Source organism: Haliotis rufescens, unplaced genomic scaffold (assembly GCF_023055435.1).
Source record: "Haliotis rufescens isolate VD_foot unplaced genomic scaffold, xgHalRufe1.0.p SCAF_8, whole genome shotgun sequence".
NCBI lineage: Eukaryota > Metazoa > Mollusca > Gastropoda > Lepetellida > Haliotidae > Haliotis > Haliotis rufescens.
This window is the reverse complement of record NW_025964372.1, coordinates 7,957,025-7,978,486: the sequence shown is the minus strand read 5'-3', so window position 1 is coordinate 7,978,486 and position 21,462 is coordinate 7,957,025. Positions and strand designations below refer to the sequence as shown.

Here is a 21,462-nt window from a genome sequence, read left to right as displayed (position 1 = left end):
TGGTCCAGATTCGTTCATCTAAAGGCCATTCCTGAATAAGGAATGTTTGTGGCAGTAGATATAGTGTAAGTTTATTTCTGATTTCTGTTAGTGGCAGCAGATTGTAAATTAGAGTGACTTCCGTTAGTTCTTCACAGTCCACACGCTGTGATGAGCTTGTTTACGTTTGTCAATTCACTTCCGGGACTGACTACATTCCAGCCGTCTCACTTTCTTGATGCCCGCCGTACCTACATGTATATAAGAGCGAGTCGCGGATGATTCGAGGCCATCTACAGCTTGACTTGAAACTCATCTACCTGCCCAGTGTGGACAGGATACCTTCCTGAAAGCATTGACTTATTGCCCGCTTCCAACAGGTCCAGATTCAAGAACGGAGCATGTGCCACATTCAAGACACAAGGGAGTTAACTGGCTATAAAAGTCCAGTTTCCACTCTTGCAGAACTAGGCTCGAATTGCTGAGTTGTGTTTTGGCTGGCCTGAGGAGTTTATGCATAGTCCAATCAAAATCGAAATAGACACCCGCTTCGTAAACAATATGGCGACTGTCGTGATTCTTTTCATGATTTTCGTCAACTTGCTCAAGTGATTTTGTGCACTTCGTGAGGTAAGGCCCGTTTGATTACTTTATAGATCTTGATTATCGATCAGATCGTCTTGACTGGGCGCCGCCATTTTATTAGAAGCAAAAGCAAGTGATATGATAGCAATCTGAAGGAAGGGACATAACTCGTAACAACACTAAGTCCAGCCTAGCTTGGCAACCTCCTTGTCTCAGGAAGATGCTTTCAAGACATTCAACTGTGACAAAATTCGGGACTTTCGGGAGTGCGCTGATGTATGTAGTAGGGCCTGTTATTTCTTCCTGCTGCCACGTATTTCACCCGTTTAAATGTGATTGTAAACCTAATCCTGTGTGTTTCAATATAATTTGTTGATTGTTCACTGATTGTGTGTGGTGATTTACTAATTTAACAATGTAGTTCTATACATAACGATCTTTGGGTTAACCTTTAACTTGGTATTCAACTCGTAACAGACGTTAAAAGAAATAAAACTGCTACAAACAATAACATGAGGCATTTTGAACATAACAGCCTGTCAGTATTGGTGCATTTCAACCTTATATATGTATGGTTGAAGCAAAATAACACAGGACCCCCAACAAGGTTGTATTTCATATGACATCAAACTATCTTTAATAATATATCCTTAAAGGATAATAATATATCCTTAAAGGATCAATAATTAATTGAAATTGGTGTCTTCATGTTGCAGCACATCACAACAAAGCTAAGACTATACCGAAACTATGGGATGAAAGATACTGTCACAATGGCAAGTGCCTGTGTAGAGTAAACTTGCTGTACTCGCCCTCAGCCAAGGCATGCATAGAGTGTAAGTAGCTATCTACTGGAGCATTTCTGTTGCAGCTTCAAGGGAATCTGGTGTCAGCAAAATCAAAATGTCCAAAAATGTTTTAGAATTATTTGTTACAAGCATTTATATTGATCCATACGATACGCTTTACTGAATGCTACTGTCATTTAGGTATCCTAAATACTTTCCAGCAATGATAATTCATTGCTGACCTCAATTTGCCACAAATGTAGGTTATTTAATATACGTTTAGTGCTACTGGGATGAAGATATAGGATATTCTACCATGGAATTTACTCGATTCTGATTGGTCAATCAGAGGCTATTAAATCACAATAAACTCCCTCTGATTGAATCAGCTGGTTTGACGGCGGCATCACCGCGGGAGCTAATATTCATAGAATAGAATTCAGTCATTGTCGGTGGGCATATTAAATAATTATATCTACAATAACAGGTAACAAAAATGCACAGATGCAGTTACTACAATATTCAAAGGATGTGTGGCGATACATTTCATGCAGAAAACACGATAGAAATCTACAAGGGGAATGTATTTACGTTTTGGAGGCAACAGAGAGCTTGGAATTTTGTCGCTTTTCTATATACGACTGTGACGTCATATCTTTTGCGTCACAATGAGCGATATGACGTCAAAATGGTGACGTGCGATGTATAAGCTTGACCCCGTCTCTAATATCACAATATACGAGCCGGTACAGGCCAATGAGACGATGGCGCAAGTTGACGACGCGCATAGGGAGCCGGGAACCAGCTTATGCGCTGAAGCGCGAAAGCCTTGCAAAGCTTGCTTTGTTTTCTTTAGGGATGCCCACCTCATGTTAGCTTACCAGGTTGCCGTGCGTATATGCTTTCAATGCCTGTCATATGTTCGAGTGAAGTATGACGGTGTAAACAAACTGCTTGGGTATATACAGCGCCATATTTTGTTCGGTGATTCCGTAATTCAGATCGATAACTCAAAACACTGGACTCAACCCATGCCGCTTCACTCAGTATGTTTGCTAACACCAAAGAGTTCGCGTTTTATTTAGTCATGGTAGAATGGAGATAAACATACTGTGTTTTCAATGTAGAGCTAGGTTACCTGTAGATTTAACCGCGCTAAATTTATCATTTGGAACCTAGATCTACATTGAAAACACAGTATGTTTATCTCCTAAGTGATAACAGACAACTGCAAAGTGTAACTATCACTGGCGATAATACATTATTTACAATGTGTCGGACCCCAGGTCACATCAATGTCTTTTAAAAACGATTATTCGAGTAAATGTTAAACAAAGAAAAATAAATTCAATATCTCATTTTGTATGAAAAAACAATTGTTTCTATATATGTATATACGATTGTATGTATACTGATGTTGCCTCATATGAGATACGAACGTGACTGCAATTTGTCCTCAGGTGTTGTAGAAGCCAGATTGTAGATTGCTGACAACTGTAAACTGTATTAAAATAATATATGTTTCCCTGCAGGTTCTGAAATTGGGGACACATTCAGCCACTTCCCTCGACTTGGAATCAGTAAGCATAATCAGAGACAGACTAAAACTGGAACGTTGGAGGAATGTGAAGAACAGTGTCGACGCACAAAAGACTTCACATGCATGACAGCAGAGTATGAAACGAAAAAATATTTTTCCAGGGGTAACAACTGCCAGATGTCAAGTTCTAATTTCCTCAGCGTCCCTGCAGCAGATAGAGAAGTAAACGTCCCGGGCTGGGTCTTCATTGTACGCGAGTGTAAGTAACTAAACTTACATCAGCGTCTTTTCAACTTACTTCAAGTATCGTGCATGCGTGTGGATTGGTGAAGATAATGGCGAGATACCACGATGATGGAAACATTATCTGATTTTGTTTTAACTCATCAGAACCCGCAATGGCACACACAAGTGGATTTATGATATCTACTATTTAGGACCAGTTTCACATACTGATGTTTAGTATTTACATCTTAGCAAGGATAAAATATGGGGGTTATTTCTTTCCCGGTTACCTTCTTTTCTAATTGACGGCGTATCCAATTACTTCATCGATACTATCGGACAGTTCACATCATGTTACACCCACGAACAGTAAGCTTCATTATCAAATTTTACAAACACATTCACTGCGAATTCCTTTAATTTTCCTCTTTGTGTTGTCTCGCAAATGCAATTTGAAACCTGGCTTTAAAGTTCTCGTCCCCGTCAACATACGGGTACCAAAAGATGTAGTTTGTGTTCCATGCGTTGTTGAAGATGTTGAAGGCCGCCCCAGTGATGCGTTCACTAATGGGCTGGAGGGGCACGGGGAAGACCGCTGGGGGGTGGGTGGCTGAGCTCAACAACACCAGCGGAACGTCAGCACTCAGGAGGCGGAGTCCGTCACCGCTGTCGTTCAGGAAGTGGACACCGGCGTCAGTCGCTGCAATAACATGTGCATGAAAAATAGCAGAAGCCAGAAAACAAACAGAGTTATTACCCCTCGATCTATAAATATCTGGAGAATGGCCTCTTATATTATTAATTTGAGATACAAAATTGCGGTTGGTGTGTTGCAAATGCAACACCAACAGTTCGGCAATTCGGGCGGGGAACATAAGAAATGTACTTTACATGTTAGTGGGGTATATCAAAAGTAATACAACGGGTCTCAGCCAATCATAACCCGTCATTCATGCGTAATGTAAGGTCATAATTAAGGTTTTATGAAAATGCTTCAAGAGAAAACTTAAATAAATAATAGTGTCGCACGGATGCGGTGTTTTCCATTTGATATCACCACCTCCCGATACCCATCAGGGGATGGAACCTGCTGTATCCTGTTTGAGAAGAGGGGTAACAATTAAAAAAACAAGAATGTGCTTTTACTCAAAAACATGTCTCCCCCTCCATTTTTGATACATTAGTTCAATTTGTTACTGTAATTATAAGTGAGTTTACAAATAAAAAAAAATAAAAACGAATAATTTATAGACTGAAAAGATAGTGGTTTTATGCGGAAATATTCATTAGCTGTAGAGATTTGGCGAGAAAGAATCGCTACTTCTTTGAGAATAAGTCCATCTTGTTTCCATAATAACACAAGATACGTAAAATATAAGATTTTGAAAAAATACAAAATAGCCAGTTAAACTGATGAGCAATGCATATACCAAGTTTAGTTAAAAAACATTAAATGGTTTTCAAGTCATGGCTCGGAGTGGGATGGGAACGCAGATGCCGACGGGAACCGTGCCAAAAACAAAGTCTCCCCTCCCTTCTTGAGGAAGACATTATAATACTGAACCGCAAAAGAAACGTCACCATGGATAGATATATGGGAAACCTTATTTGTCCAAGCGCTGTAAACATACTTTGAGACATAATAAAAAGATGAAACTTGGCAAAACTGATCATCAAGGTTGAAATTAAAGTGTCAAATCTTCTTAAAGTGAAACACAACACTAGTCTCTGAGGAAATGGCATCACAAGTCAGTATCTCGTGTGTCCGCCATGTGCATTGATGACTGCCGGGCAACGTCGATATATGGAATGGATGAGGCGGTTGATGAAGGCCATAGGCACTTGCGCCCACACTCTGAGGAACGCCTGACGCAGTTCAGCTGCAGTTGTCGGCCTTGGTCGGACGTCATTCAGCCGTCTTTGAATCTCGTCCCACAGGTGCTCAGTGGGATTTAAATCGGGACTGAGGGCTTGCCACTGCATGGTTCTGATGCCATTCTGCTGGAGGAAGTGTCTTGTTGCTCTCGCAGTGTGGGCACGGGCGTTATCATGGTGAAACTCGTGGTTGCGGCGACGTGCCAAATGAGGTATGGCGTGTCGTCTCAAGATTTGATCAATGTACCGAGCTGCTGTGACACTATTGCCTCTCCCTGGACAGATGTTCTGGAAGACCACAGGTCCTCTGTGCAAGACCAATTCCACCCCACACCATGATGCCCGGACCACCCCGCGAGTCTCTCTCAACAACACAGGGTTGTTGAGATACAGTAACGGCTCTCGTCTGAGAAGCGGACTCTTTTCCACTGCTGGTGGCGCCAATGCTGGTACTGTGTTGCCCACTGAAGACATGGGTCCTTGGTGTGGCCTGTGACAGTGGTGGTGTCTGCTCGTCAATCGTCGACGCACGGTGTCCGCACTAATGTGTCGCTGGTGTGTCCACATGGTCTGTCGAGCAGTTTCCGCAGCAGTAACAAAGCGATCTTGAAGATGCTGTCGCACAATCTGACGATCCTGACGTCGGGTGGTGACCCTTGGTCTTCCACTACGTGGTCGGTCATCTGTAGTGTTGGTGGTCTGGTACCGTTGTTGGGGCCTGTATATGGTCCTTGAAATGCATTGGCTACTTGCCGGGCGATTTTTCCAGCTTGCAATCGTCCAAGGGGTCGGTGTCGCTAATTTCTTGTCAATCTTGGCATGTGGTAGCAATTCAATAACGAATGAATGTTATCCGATATGGGTGGATTTTTATAGGGCAAGACATGGGGGAACGCATGTGCATTTCAATTTGCACGGAACTCACGAGCATCGGGTTACCATGGCCGTTGCCGTAATGCGTTTGGGCGATCGATTTTATTGTCATCTGCTTCGTTTTTCTATCATCAAATTTCATTTTACCGGACAAGGTAATAATAAATTTTAGAAACTTTGACAAAAATTACCCAGATATTTAAATGACAACTATTCATGCAATGTAACTTGGGGTGACGTTTCTTTTGCGGTTCAGTATAAATACGTCCCGTGGAAGTCAGGTGTGAACCATACAACATGTCATCACAAGGAGAAACATGCATGCCAATGTTCAGTTCCTCGTCATCAGCCTGGAATTTCACAAAATATATATTTACACTGGCAAAATTGATTTTTGAGAGAATTCAAGACCTATAGAATGCGTTTTGAGCAGAAATGGCTTAACAGTTGCCATAAACATTTTTTACAATAAAATGCTGTGGCGGCTATATCGGTTTTGAACCTTTTCCACAAACTGAGATGTCGTCATGGTCGGGAATACGCAAGTGAGGTTTCAACTTCATTGTTCATTGGTTCCCGAGGAGATGTTTACAGATGCCGACGCTGATGCAGGACAAGCAGGCCATGACATTAGCTCCCTTGACTTTCAGTCAGGTGAGCTGAAGATGGAGGTGGGAGGTTGGAAAGTAAACAGAAACGTAATAAAGACATTTTTGGACAAGCTATTGTATGCTGTCAGCAAGACAAACTGATGGATGGTGAAGGGGAATAAACAGGTAAATAGAGGTGAAAGTTGTAATTACTGGATATCTGGTGGGGATGGGGCTGCCAGTTCGCAAAGACGTCTTGTCTCCGCCATTTGCCGAACTCAAATAACCTCAAATGGACTGCCTCGTGAAATCGACTGGCCTCTATTTAACGGTCGTCCGTGACGCACGTGCAAAACAGGAAACGGGGTTCGTCATACGTGGACTCGTATGTAATTGACAGATCCTCGCTACATATGAACTCTTTCGGCAATGGTAAGCAGAGACAACAGATCAACTCTTCGCGTGTCATCAGCTGTGCATATCGCGCACTTGCCCTGCATGAAAAGGCAAGGGACCTCATAAACTCATTGTACCCATGTCGGGAATCGAACCCAGGTCTTCGGCGTGACGGGCGAACGCTTTAACAACTAGGCTACCCGACCGCCCCGCTAGATGGTTGTTATGTCAGTGCACCTCAACTCAATTTGATAACATTTGACATATGTCTATAGTGTGTATTGGTCTGCATAACATTCCGTGGTGAGCTGTCATATATTTGACAGAAATCAACGCTGTGAAATATCCCTGTAACATTACCACCTCGGAACAATTGTTTAACGCCGCACTCAGCAATACTCCAGCTATATAACGGCGGCCTGTAAATAATCGCGTCTGGACCAGGCAATCCAGTGATTGATATCATGAGCATCGATCTACGCTATTAGGATACGATGACATGCATCTACCACGTCAGCGAGCCTGACCACCCGATCCCGTTAGTCGCCTCTCACGACAAGCATAGTCGCCTTTTTCGACAAGCATGGGTTGCTGAAGACTTTTTCTATCCCGGATCTTCACGGGTCTCGGAACATTTTGGCTGATGGAGACCCGTATAGTACAGGTGAATTAACATGTATGGCATCGGACCCGTTTCTACCCACCATGAGTGTACTGGCTTCCATTAAATACCACATTCAGAGGATCCACGAATCTTCCAATCTTGGAGATCATCCAAGTCTGGTTGCCGGCCGGTCGTGGCGCGAAGTTGTAGGATATAGCCTCGCTCAGCCGAGTCGTTGTTTTATTGAATAACTGCAGTGTCACATCAAGCCCTGGAAATACATGCTTCAAATGGGCAAGTTGTGAACGAAACTCTTGTAAGGATCTGGTAATATTAAAAAATGGGGTCCCGGTTTTGGGATATACTGAATAGACATATTGTCTTCAAAGGGGTGGGGGTCAGGAACCCCTGAACCCAACATATATGATGATTTGAGTGAGTGAGAGGGATTATTGCGTGGCGCCGCATTCTTTGAGACGAAATCGCAATTTGCTAAAATTAAACATCGGCATCAACACATCAACATAGCAGATGATTCCCACCTGTAAATTGTTTCTTCCCCGAGACATGAACCGGGATGTGGGAGACGTACTGTATCCACACCTCAGGCGGCGCCCCGTAGTACGTCACGGGGGTGGCGTTGTCGGGCGTCAGCTTCGCGAGAACGTCACAGCTGCTCGTCGCGTCTGGACACAGAAAGAACTAGTTAAAACAAAGAACCATGTATGATTCATTGAAAATGTGTAGAATATACAACGCAACTCACTACATGCCCTACATGTTTCTGAAGCACGTACTCTTGTTTCTGTAAAGTGACGACAACGAATACGGCCAGAATCTGGACTCCGGGTGAGCATTCATAGTGGCGTTTGTTTTTGTGAACGGAGTACTGGAATTGGTTTTGTAGCAGTAGTAGCGGGCTACGGCGACATCATCACTGTCGTTGTAGGTGCGGTACAAAAACTGACCCATCGGGTTGTCAGCACCGGCCCAGTTTACCTGCAGATACCGAAGGAAAGAGTGAGTGAGTGGATTGGTTTGACACCGCTTTGAACAGTATTCAAGTATATGACATTCAAGACTAGGTTCTTTTATATAGGTGTATGGGACTGTAGAGATCTTGAGTGAGTGAGTTGGGTTTAATGCTGTTTGAACAGTATTCCAGTTACATCACGCCGTGTCAGCTTAATATGGGAGGAAAGCCCGAAGTGATGAAAGTCTTAGACGTTTTCCACTTTGATGAAACACATGAGATCACGGGTATTGTACTGACAAAACTAATCAACCAGGATTCTAATCCACGATCATAGGTTTCTGGCCTGGCCCAAGGTACGCACTTCTACACAAGAAACAGTTTGCTGTCAACACGTAAAAGAAGGCGGTGGTCTCTTGAGGTACACTTACAGAAATCCAATTGTATTATTACTTAGGATGAAATAATATAATATTTTTCCCTATCCATTTTCGTTTTTGCGTACACACTGCAATGTACCCATGTCGGGAATCGAACACGGGTCTTCGGCGTGACGAGCCAACGCTTTAACCACTAGGCTACCCGACCGCCACAAACACCACCACCACCCCCCCCCCCCCCCCCCCACCGCCACCACCCCCCACCCCACCCCCCACCCCCCACCACCCCCACCCCCCACCCCACCCCCACCACCCCACCCCACCCCACCCCCACCCCCACCACCCCACCCCCCTACCCTTGCTGTGTATTTGATAAATATCGTGTTTGAGGTCAGTATTTGACAGTATGAAGCCTAATCCATAGCTGGTGTTCAATCAGCGAGTCCCAGAGATACAAATCAAGACTTCAGGACATGTCAGTGAATTTAGAAGAGTTGGAAGTAATGTGGTAATAATCGATTTTAATTATCTATCTGATGTCATGTGATAAAACGTAGTCTGTTTATTTGTTTCCTCTGCATTTGAAATATTAATAATGTTCGTATTTCGGACATGTTGTATGGCTTCTACCTTATTTAATGGATCATAGAGACGGACCATGGATCCATCGTGAGCAAACTGCATCGTCACGTCATCTCCACATGACAAGGGCGTTGTGGGATCTTCTATCAGCTGGTACTCTGTAATAAAATAACACCTATATCACCCGTTAACTAATTGCAACACATCTTGCATCAATGCGATACCAGCAACAACTAATAACCGCGACAGTTTGCAAAAGCCGTATTCAGCAAAGTCAATATTTTGAACCAGATGCGAAAATGACCCCACAACGTCTTGCCCAGGTAAAAGACATGCCGTGTGTATTGGTAGCGTGTCGTAGGATAAATGTGTTTGTTTGTTGTTTAACGCCGCACTCAAGCTTTATGACGGCTGTCGGTAAATAATCGAGTCTGGACTAGACAATCCAGTAATTGACATCATAAGCATCGATACACGCAATTGGAATGCGATGACATGCATCAACCAAGTCAGCGAGCCTGACCACCCGATCCCGTTAGTCGCCTCTTATGGGGGCTGCACACAGGATGGCAACCTTTGTGCCTCCCGTGAGCGACCATAAAAATTGCCAGGTCGTCGTTGGAGGCTCAAAGGAGACAGAATGGTTGCCTGGGTCGTTCCAAGGTGGAATACAGGGGGTTCATACATCGCCATGGACGCCATGGTCGCCGTGAATTTTTTAACATGTTCAAATCAGTCGCACAAAGGTCGCCGAGGAAGTTGGTGGCTCAAAGGAGACAGAAGGGAGGCACAAGCATTGTCGTTGTTGCAGAATGAAGGCTTAGTGGTCGCCCAATGGTCGCCAGGTAATAGATAGAGTCCAGCTGAAATATTTTCCCGTCAATCCGGGCGATGCTTCTGCCTCCCTTATGCCTCCTTTGGACGTGCATTGAACGATGACTGTGGCGACCGCCGTGCCTCCATTCGGCGACCACGGCATTCCTTGAGACACCATGGCAATGCTTCTTCCTCTTTTCTTCTCTCCTTTGAGCTACCTGTAGTGCCTCCTCAGCCTGCCTATAGATAGAGGGCTTGTACCTGCAGTGTTTCAATGTGGTTGCAGACGCTGAACAACTCGAGCTGTTACTGCTGAACAACTTCTGGAGCAGTTACATAGGGTTTAGGCGACCATTGAACGACCTGGCTAGTTTTTGATCGCTCAAAGGTGGCACAAAGGTCGCAGCCCTGGGTAAGGGGCCTTAACGATAAGCACAGTCGCCTTTTACGCCAAGCATGGGTTGCTGAAGACCTATTCTATCCCGGATCTTCACGGTTGCGCGTAATTCCACTCTAGAGAATCCTCATGGTGCTATATTATTACACCGGTCAATGGATCAGTGGCTACTCGAATTTCATTCTCAGCTCCCTGGGGAGTATACAACCCAAACTACCAGTGAGGCGCTAGAAGGTTAACAATCGCCGTATTGTCCTGCATCCTATTATGGTGGAAGTGTTGCCGTTGCGACGTAAACCATTCCTCACCTGTCAGGTCGGGTTTCACGGGTATAAGCTGTTTATAGCTCCTCCGGATCTTCTTCACCAGAGGGTGGTCTGACAGAGCTGATAAAGCCAGGTCCAGGAACTGACGCTGTTCATTCCAGGAAGCCACGTGGGTGATGAAGTCACTTGCTGAAACATGCACCGCAAACACATTAACCCTGCACACGCTAACATATGGCCATTTTGTACAATGTCAGCTGTGTATGAGGACTACGTACTATTCCTGGCCCTGGAAATTGCTATATTCGTCCAGTTCGTGTTGTCCCTCAGTCTCTTCAGGCCCCACGTGTGTTCTCCCGCCTTGATGAGCCACTTGGTGGATGTCTTCAGGCGGGGGTCATCTCCGGAACAGTCACCTGATAGATGAAAGGGACCGACCATGTGATATTCTGGGGGAGGGCTGGGATTTTATCGAAAATAAATTGTCCCTGAAAAATCGTTACAATGTGTATCATTTCAGGGTATATAACAACGATGTGATATTTTTCATAATAGTCAAATAACCCCTTCCAAAGATTTACCCACCGGAACTAAAAATGTAAGGACCAGTCAAACCGCTTTATCTGCTTCATATTGAGATCTGTGCATGTCGAGCTATATGCCAGCAGCCCCAGCCTTTGCTGTCTTCATTGAACTTTTGATGATCAATCGAGTATGCTATTTCTAAGAAGATTTCAAAGAGTGGGATCGGAATTTCAAAAGGTGTTATGGTAGACATGTGGAGAATATTTCCAAATTTGATAAAAAGTTGCAAAAATGATGTCCGATGCAATTACCCATTTTGATTTGTACCATATGTTCCCATGGTTTCAGGTTACAATTGGCTTGCCTTTGCACGTGTTTGTGACGGGTACCACCGGTGAGGCAGGATACGCTCACTTTTCGAGTGAGCACTTGGTATCATCACTATTTGATAGTGATTCATAAACACATGCTTATGGTATCGTTCAATGGATTTTTGATTATGGAAATGGTTTTGTGGCTTTAATATCATACATGTTCTACCTTTTTTGTAACATTTCTGTAAAGCGTCTGAAAAAGCCCTGAATCTGGCATTCTTTGCGGGATCAGACGCCACGCCCTGGATCCATGTGTCTCCAATCTCCACCTTCATCTTCGGTAACTTATGCTTCACTTCTGACAGAGACTCCACGTACAGGTCAAAGGTCGAGGCCGTGACATTGGCACCAGGAAACACTCCTCGGACGACCGCATAGTTACTTAAAACCTCCTGACATAAAACACGAGATTGCAAAACACAACTTATAAACAATAAAACCCACACACGGCAACCAAGTGTGTGGATGCTCCCTCCTTGGGACAATTTCATTATTCAAAGCCAATATATAGTTATGATTCTGTCAACAAAGTAGACAATTTCTTTAATTACTGTACCGAAACGTCGCCTTTGCAGAAATTTAAGAAGTTATTATCCATAAATTGTGTCAACTTTGCCATCCGTCAATTTCTAAGTAATGCCTTTCAAACAATTAATGATTTTCTTATTCGCCGGTTTCAAAGAAAATAGAAATGCGACTGTCCTGTCCACCAATCCGTACAGTGTACGGTCGTGATATATGTAACACATGCACTGTTCACTTGGGCTATGCCACAGGCCCCTGAATCAGGATAGAGAATTTACTGAAACACCGAACCCATTTCCTTAAGGCGTCGAGCGCTCTGATTGGTAAAGATCACCACGTTCGTTTGTTATGGTGGGAACGCGGACCAATCAGAGCGCTCGACCAATCTTATTAAAATCAGATCTTAGTTCTCGCTACCGCTAAACAAAGATCTGTGGACATCCCATTACGGGTCACGTCAGGCCGACCTTGCGCGAACTTTGATCGACCAATGGAATGACCAATCAGAAGGCAGCTTTCTCGTGCTTTACGACACTAATTTCAATATGGGGACTACGTTTCGAAACATATTTTGACAAATTCTCGATTACAAATTTGAAACCTAAACAAAAGAACATTCTGGAATGGCTAATAGACGGTCTAGATTGTATAGATTTAGTCGTTAACCCGTAACTATCGTCCGGAATACCCCGTGTTAAAGTTTTTGAAATTGCATGATAAGAAATCACATTCCGACTGTCACTTTCATAATCTGGTAAGCGACGCTCTGATTGGTCAGATGAAAGGTCGTTCCGACGTGACCCCTAATGGGATGTCTTCAGATCTTTGTTTAGCGGTAGCGAGAACTAAGGTCTGATTTTAATGAGATTGAGCGCTCGACGCCATTAAGAGCGGATATTTTTGTTTCCGTGACCGACAGTCGCGATTGAGCCAATATTTCGATAAAATCAACCGATATAGGTACTAAATTCCAAAAATGAAATTTTGTGGCATGCCGTGTGTATGTGGAGGGAGGTGGGGAGGTATTGCGAACATGACATGCATACATTTCCATTTAATTTACACGATACAGCTAATTTCAACTTGGCCAAGATGGTGAGTGACGTACTATATGTATGTATCGGGGATAGGCATGCGCCTATATATGTAGTTATATGATAGGTGTCACATCCCGTAAGTATACAGATTGGCACCAAAGTAGATCCAAAGTATTCGCACTTACCGTATAGTTTATTGGCGGGCCGCTATTGTCCGTCCTGAAGGCAAAGCAAAGAGCTTCACGGAAACCCTTCACTATAACACAATCATCGCGGCTCAGACCCCCAGGATCTGTAGCGTTAGGGCCGGGGTTGCCTGGGTAACCACCTGAAATACAGTCATATTAAAGTTCGGTATTGTTAAACATATTTCATAACAATTAAGCTGTCCATAAATCTTCTTATTAAGTTGAGTTTGATGCACGGCCAAGTTATGTAGTGATATGTTCAGCAAACACAAATGTTTGACCTTGCATTAGCTTGTATTAACGAGCTTACCTTTGTGCCACATGGCGATGACCTCGCTGTCCTTGAACCGCCAGATGAAAGGGTTAGGGACATCGGGAGGCGCTGAGCCATCATTGACGCCCACGCTGACAGCAACAACTCCGTTCTCAGCCAACACAGGAATCACGGCCTTGGTCATACCTTGGTATAGACATGTTAAGGATGAAGCATTATCATTGAATAGCGAAGCATATACTGAACAAGAAAGTTAAGGTCATGAATATTTATGGGGATATCTTTTTTTTAAAGTGTGTGCTCAGTCTTCACTAGAAAAATATCCCCCAAAATATCCGTGATCCCTAACTTTGTTTGTTCAGTATATACGAATGGATACCTCTGTTCAATACAGTGAGTGAGTTTACGCCGCTTGGATGAGTATTTCAGTTATATGGACGACGTCTCGGGAAAACAGGCTGAATCTGTATACGCTTATCATTTTAGTCAAACACAACGCCACACGGCCAAGAATCGTAATCAGAGCGAATATTGGATTCGAATTTGGATCACCGGATTCTGGTACAATCAATTGACGACAAGTTGCACGTCACATTACGTCACCTTGGACCAGTTTAGCCGCCCGTCTTTCTCATTCTCTTACTAGGATCTTACTTTAATGAAAAATTGGTTCTGTAATACACTGCCGGACAGAAGAAAGTGTACACAGGAATATTTCGATTTGACAAAACGTTATAAGGCTGAACAGTCGCCGATAGAATGCGAACATAAGCTCCAAAATACAACCATCATACGTCACCATTGACTACAATCATTTCTTGTTTGTTTCATGTTTGGCCACCATCAAACATTGGGTATACATTGCCCGGACGTTTATATCAGTCAACAGTTACAACGTTCAAAGTATTATGTAATGGAATTGCTGTGTTAAATCTGGCACATAACATTCCTATTTAATAATCATTATATTTTCCCATACGTAAAACTACTGGACACAGAACAGAAAACCTCGTCGTGACGATTGACCCCGATGAATATGAATGAGCGGCATATTCCATTTACGTTCCTGGGGTGAATGGTACGAATTAGCACAATAGGTAAATGTTTAGTTTATCGCAGCAACTTGCCTAGTTTTAGTATCACAGCAAGAATCGATCTGCACGGTAATGACACTGGAGTGTCTGACGCATGCATGAACATACGCAGGTCCAGCTGTTTCATAGCAACATATAGCTGTTGCCCTGTGTGTATATTCCCACCAACAGTGCACTCCTCTGCAGACTCGACCAGAGCAAGTGTCACGCCGATGCGAATTCGAATTTGAAATTCGACCACACGCAGGTTACACGAATCTGTCTGCCAGTGATACCTGGAACATCTCTCTGGCTCATGGTGGAGAAGGTTCTGCTGATGCCAAACTGGTGGTCAAGATCCTTGCTGACGTTGAGACTGAGCTGGAAAAGAAGCTGCGAGAAGTATTCCGGCTGCATGTTCATAGCCCCAGCATGCCACGCAATGTCCCCTTGTTTCACCGCGGCCTCGAACGCGGACAACTGCTGGCTGGAGGGACACTGAAGGAAAGAAACATTGCAATTTACCAGAAACACAGCAACTGTTTTATCCTGGTAGGTTTGATAGAATGTGTTTCAGCATTCATTTATGTTAGTCCGCGGTGAACCACGCTTGTAAAGCCCGAATACAAAAACGATTGAGTCGGGATATATGATTTGTTCGTGTATTTGTTGTTTAACTCATGAACTGACGCATATGCCCGCACCTCGCTGATGACCTATTCTAACCCGGATCTTCACGGGGACTTAACCGTACATGAGACGCTTCAATAGTTCAATAGTTGCCTTGAGTATGTTTCAGAAATGAATATTTGACGTCAGCTGCCTCCGGTTCGTGGACTGGACACTGGCGAATGTTGGCGATACGTTCTTTATGATATAATCATCCTTATAAAGCAGAACCTATAAGGATGAAGTATACTTATCTTTAAGCAATTTTAAATGACACGTATACATAGTCTATTACACACACTGCACGTTACCGCGATTGACCTCACATAGTGTGAAACTGAAGGCAGCTCACGTGGATGGGCACTCCGTTGAGGACGGGGGTGAGGAGGTGACAGTTGGTGTACAGATACACAAGCCAGGGGTGGGTCGTGTAGATGAAGGTCTCCGTATGTCCGCCCCTCCTCAGGTCCCCCGCCACCTGCATGGCCCGGGGGTAGTACACGTCAAAGTACCTGTTGATGACATTACTGGCGTATCCGACTGTAGGGTCAATACCATCGTAACCAACATCTACAAACAAGCACAAACTAGCATTACCATTACGACGACGGACATACACCACTGATTGAACCTTTGCTTTTGAAAAGTAAATGGGGAATTTATTTATTTCCAAATGGTTGTCTTATCCTTTGTAAATCAGCGTTTATGTCAAACATTTCGCTACAATTAAGACAGGGGGGACATTATTTAGGCTACACTTGATTCGTACACCCACGGTTATATAGGTCCATGGTACACCAGCGTGTGCGACAGGACCGCCGACAGCCTCACATTGCCCAGGTTGCACAGTCACGTGGTACAAGATAACGTCAAGTGGCGTCTCTCACACCCTATACAGCTGCACTAGATCGCAAAAAATTACAGCTCGGCGTTGTTAATACTATTTCTGCATGTGGAACACACAGATTGTCTTACTTGGCACACAACATTGAATTTGGCGGCGTATTGATGCATCGTAGGTTTAAATCCCCGCTAGCCCAGATTATGTGTCTAGCTTTGTCATCAAGGTGGTAAACGTCCGAGGTCTGTATACCAGTGTAAAATACATTCAATATTGTTCCAATATTTTCTGTAAATATTAGCATTTTTCTGATATAATTATTCACTAAATATAAATGGAATTAAACTATTCATAAAATTGTCATTACCTACAGTATATCGACAAGCAAGTACATCTTGTAGACGTTACATGTCAGACAGAACACTGACAACTACAAGGCATGCTGTAGTGACGTAAGATGGACGTATCCATCAAACTCATCGCTCGGTGAATTCAATTGTCCATCTTCGCAGAAGTTATTATTATGTAATAATACAGCTTCAATACCTCGTGACGTATCGTTGGTCAATATTAAGATCAAGACAGTGCACAATTCACTGGTCAGTGCACAACACCACTGACAGTAAACTGCTTGATTGTAATCGTTCCTCTTCTTATCAAGGTATATCAAGTTCCCAAACACGGGCCAAATGCTTGGTTATACCTGCATCACTTCGAGATTTCCTCACACATCACGCTGACACGCCGTGATAGAACTGGAATACTGTTCAAAGCGGCTTTATACCAACCTTACTCATTCCCTGATGAATTGCTTCAGGGTTTTCTTGTCATGATTACAACTTACTCTAACAATTACAGTATATAACGTGAAACTAAAACTAATGTCCAAAAGAAACGATACCACGTGTTTGAAAGGACATTACAAAAAAAACTAAAAAATACAGACATTTCAAATTGGTAAATGACTTGTGAGTAATGTTTTCACAGTATGTGTACAAAAAGTCATTGTAATCAATCCTTTACAATCATGAGGACAGACATGTAAAGACGCGGGGGGTCCAAAATGAAAACACACGTCTCAAAGTCACGTTAATACTTGGTATGTCCACCGTGAGCGTCAATACACGCTAGTACACGTCTACGGGCTGATGACGTCAGACGTCTGATGACGTTGGGGGGGATGCGTTGCCATTCATGGAGGAGGCATTGTTCCAATTCCTGGAGGTTAACTGGAGGCACAGGGCGATTCCTGACTTTGCGGCCGAGAATGTCCCACATGTGTTCGATTGGGTTCATGTCCGGTGAACATGCCGGCCATGGTAAAACGTGAATGTTGGCGTTTGCTAGGAAGTTCTGGGTCAGTCTTGCCGTGTGAGGCCTCGCATTATCGTGCTGAAAAATGATACCATTAGGCTGTTGTTGGATGAATGGCACCACAACTGGTTGTAAGATGTCATCACGATAATTCTGCGCATTCAGGTTTCCTCGAATAACGACGAGTCTCGTTTTGATGTCACCGCAGATTCCACCCCAAACCATTAAACCTCCGCCTCCATATGGCCTGACTTGATGGATGCAGTTCGGTGCCAAACGTTTACCTACTCTTCGGTACACACGCTGCCGGCCGTCGTTCCTGAAGATGCAAAATCTGCTTTCGTCAGAAAACATGACACGTGCCCAGTTCCACCGTTGCCACCGTCGAAGTCGCCTGGCCCATATCCGTCTGTTGAGTCGGTGTTGAGGTGTCAGGAACGCTCCGCGGTAGCGGCGACGTGGTCGGATGCCATGTGCCCGCAGTCTCCTGTACACGGTTTGTCGACTTATCACGTGTCCCAGTGCCGTCCGTGTCGTTAACGTCGACGTTACGAAGCGGTTCCGAAGGTGAAGTACCCGGATGTGGCGGTCTTCAATAGGCGGGGTCACCCGTGGTCTCCCGGTTCTCGGCCTGTCTGCTGTCCGACCTGTTTGACGCAACCGCTGCATAAACCTGGTGACGGTTATGCGCGCGCATCCTAACCTTCTGGCGACGTCGCGGTGCGTAGCTCCCTGTTGGAGCATTCCTACAGCTCTCTCTCTCTCTCTCTCTCTCTCTCTCTCTCTCTCTCTCTCTCTCTCTCTCTCTCTCTCAATCGCTGTCAAACGTGGCATTTCTTTTGTGTGCTTTTTGTTGCTGTGATCCCAACGTGTCGGGTCAGCAGTTTTATACAGAAGATATGCACGTGCATTTCGTGTTACGGGACGGAACGTCATTTGGGCAAATTGCACGCTTTTTTCTCAATTGATCAAATGTTCCCGGTTTTATCGACCGAATACGTTTGGTTTGGAACGTAGGATACGCAAAAGTACCCTTTCAGACGAAAATTAACTCTTCATAATAAAATATTTAGAAAAATGTGTGGTATCGTTTCTTTTGGACATTAGTTTAGTTTGGGCGATAATACGTCTGTCCCATCAAATCAAATTTAAAGGATGGAATTCCGGTGGGATTCTCACCTAAATGGTTCATGAAGATGACATGCACCTTGTCGATGTCATGTTTGGGCTTGGCCGTCTGAAACAGACTGGGTTGCTGAAACAGCTGACAGGACAACATCGCAATGGAACTTGAGCCACCTCTCCAATGCACAGGGTGTTCAAGTTCTATTACTTATATAGTTTTTCAACTGCAGATATCATGCAAATGAATTAATTTATGATAGCAATATAGACGATATGGGTTTAATGAAAATAACAGATAGCCCCGTGTTATGGGTTATCGGACGCCTTAGAAACATTTGTAATTTTCTCGTTAATCACAAGAACAAACGGAAAACATCTCTCTCACTTACACAAAACGACTCATCTCAAAAAACAGGTCATCATCGGAGTATTTGCATTGTCTGTGTGACGCCACACCCCTTGTTATAGCGCGAGGAATCGCGATGACCATGGCAGTGTGAAAACATTCGATGTCCCAAAACCCATGATCAGACGATATAAATGTGCCTCTTAATTTATTTGATTATTGAAAAATATTTGATCGTTCAAGGATGTCCGGACAGACTCCAGATACGACGTGCGCATGTTTACTGTGAATGGTATGCAAAGCCAGGAATATTGCAGATTTAATCTACTTGTAAGGAAGCTGATTTGGTTGCTGCTACTCACGGATGCTGATGTTACCAGACATGCTAGACCAAAGACTACTACTGGTGTTACCGCCATTGTTGGCTCCCCAACTGACTGTGTGTGCGACTTATGATAACAGTGAGTGCATCACATCATATCAGTGACCTGACACACATCCTCATCTATCCTGTCGTATATCTATGCCTTCAGCATCCTAGGTCACCACGAGGGCAAGTATCAGTGAAGAACATCTGTACTCGTGTCCTCAGACAGGCCTCAATCCTTCAACCTAAAGGAAGAACGTCAACGCATAGTTCACTTATTGAAACGTTTAGGAGAAATCGGGATGTGGCAACAACAATAGCGACGTATTTTGCTTCCGGTCTCTGTACAGACGACACTGTCATATTATCGCCATAGAAACACTGGAATATAATGACTGGTCATGAATATATGTTGTCTTTTTCACTGCCGTCAGCTATAGTAAAAACATATGAACAATACCGGGTCAGGCAAGCTAGTGGTTGACAGCATGAGCAGCGATCCTCTCCGGTGAAAATAGATAATACACATTCTTACCACGCGACCCTTACAATTCGGCTGTTATGATTGGGTTGTTGTTTTTGTTTAACGCCGCACTGAGCAATATTCCAACTATATGATGGCGGTCTGTAAATAATCGAGTCTGGACCAGACAATCCAGTGATTGACATCATGAGCATCAATCCACGCAATTGGGATACGAGCATCGATCCACGCAATTTGTAAACGATGACATGCATCAACCAAGTCAGATAGCCTGACCACCCTACCCGTTAGGCGCCTTTTACGACAAACCTCGGTTGCTGAAGACCTATTCTACCCCGGATGTTCACGGGTCGACCTGTTCCGCGATGGAGGAGACATCATTGTTTAATTGGGTAAATGTGGCGAGGCTATGGGGTCGACGGGGCGATAGAGGGACCATCATTGTTTTATTGGGTATATGTCACGGGGCAATGGAAATATGTGACGAGACGGTGGAAGGGCAATCTTTGTTTTATTGGGTATATGTGAAGGAACCATTATGGAAATGCCATTATTGTCTTTTTGGATATTTGTGGTAGGACGAAGGTAAAGCCTTCTTTGTTTTATTGGGTATATGGGACGGTCAATAGAGGGACCATCATTGTTTTATGTGGTATATTGGACGGGTCGATAGAGGGACCATCATTGTTTTATGGGGTATATGGGACGGGTCGATAGAGGGACCATCTTTGTTTTATGGGGTATATGGGACGGTCAATAGAGGGACCATCTTTGTTTTATGGGGTATATGGGACGGGTCGATAGAGGGACCATCTTTGTTTTATGGGGTATATGGGACGGATCGATAGAGGGACCATCATTGTTTTATGGGGTATATGGGACGGGTCGATAGAGGGACCATTATTGTTTTATGTGGTATATGGGACGGGTCGATAGAGGGACCATCATTGTTTTATGGGGTATACAGGACGGGTCGATAGATGGACAATCATTGTTTTATGGGGTATATTGGACGGATCGATAGATGGACCACCATTGTTTTAAGTGGTAAATGGGACGGATCGATAGATGGACCATCTTTGTTTTATGGGGTAAATTGGACGGGTCAGTGGATGAAATATCTTTGTTTTATGAGGTATATGGGACGGGTGGATAGAAGGACCATTATTGTTTTATGGGGTATATGGGACGGGTCGATAGAGGGACCACCATTGTTTTATGGGGTATATGGGACGGGTCGATAGAGGGACCATCATTGTTTTATGGGGTATATTGGACGGGTCGATAATAGGACCATCATTGTTTTATGAGGTATATTGGACGGGTCGATAGAGGAACCATCTTTGTTTTATGGGGTATATGGGACGGGTCAATAGCTGGAACATCTTTGTTTTATGGGGTATATAGGACGGGTCGATAGTAGGACCATCTGATTCATTGTTTTATGGGGT

The 21,462-nt window shown here is 44.0% G+C and overlaps 1 protein-coding gene across 1 annotated transcript; it reads right to left on the bottom strand.

Annotated features, from left to right (window-relative positions):
• Window positions 1-3,517: 3,517 nt before the first annotated feature.
• Window positions 3,518-19,609, bottom strand: LOC124124787. The gene is made up of 14 exons (XM_046488059.2): window positions 19,523-19,609; window positions 18,869-18,926; window positions 15,887-16,104; window positions 15,162-15,363; window positions 13,829-13,978; window positions 13,516-13,658; window positions 11,935-12,160; window positions 11,148-11,285; window positions 10,912-11,058; window positions 9,439-9,548; window positions 8,253-8,454; window positions 7,998-8,141; window positions 7,556-7,726; window positions 3,518-3,817 (listed from the first exon to the last, which is right to left on the bottom strand). Exons 1-14 carry the CDS (start codon window positions 19,577-19,579, stop codon window positions 3,534-3,536), a joined length of 2,250 nt encoding a protein of 749 aa, XP_046344015.2. The 5' UTR covers window positions 19,580-19,609; the 3' UTR covers window positions 3,518-3,533.
• Window positions 19,610-21,462: the final 1,853 nt, after the last annotated feature.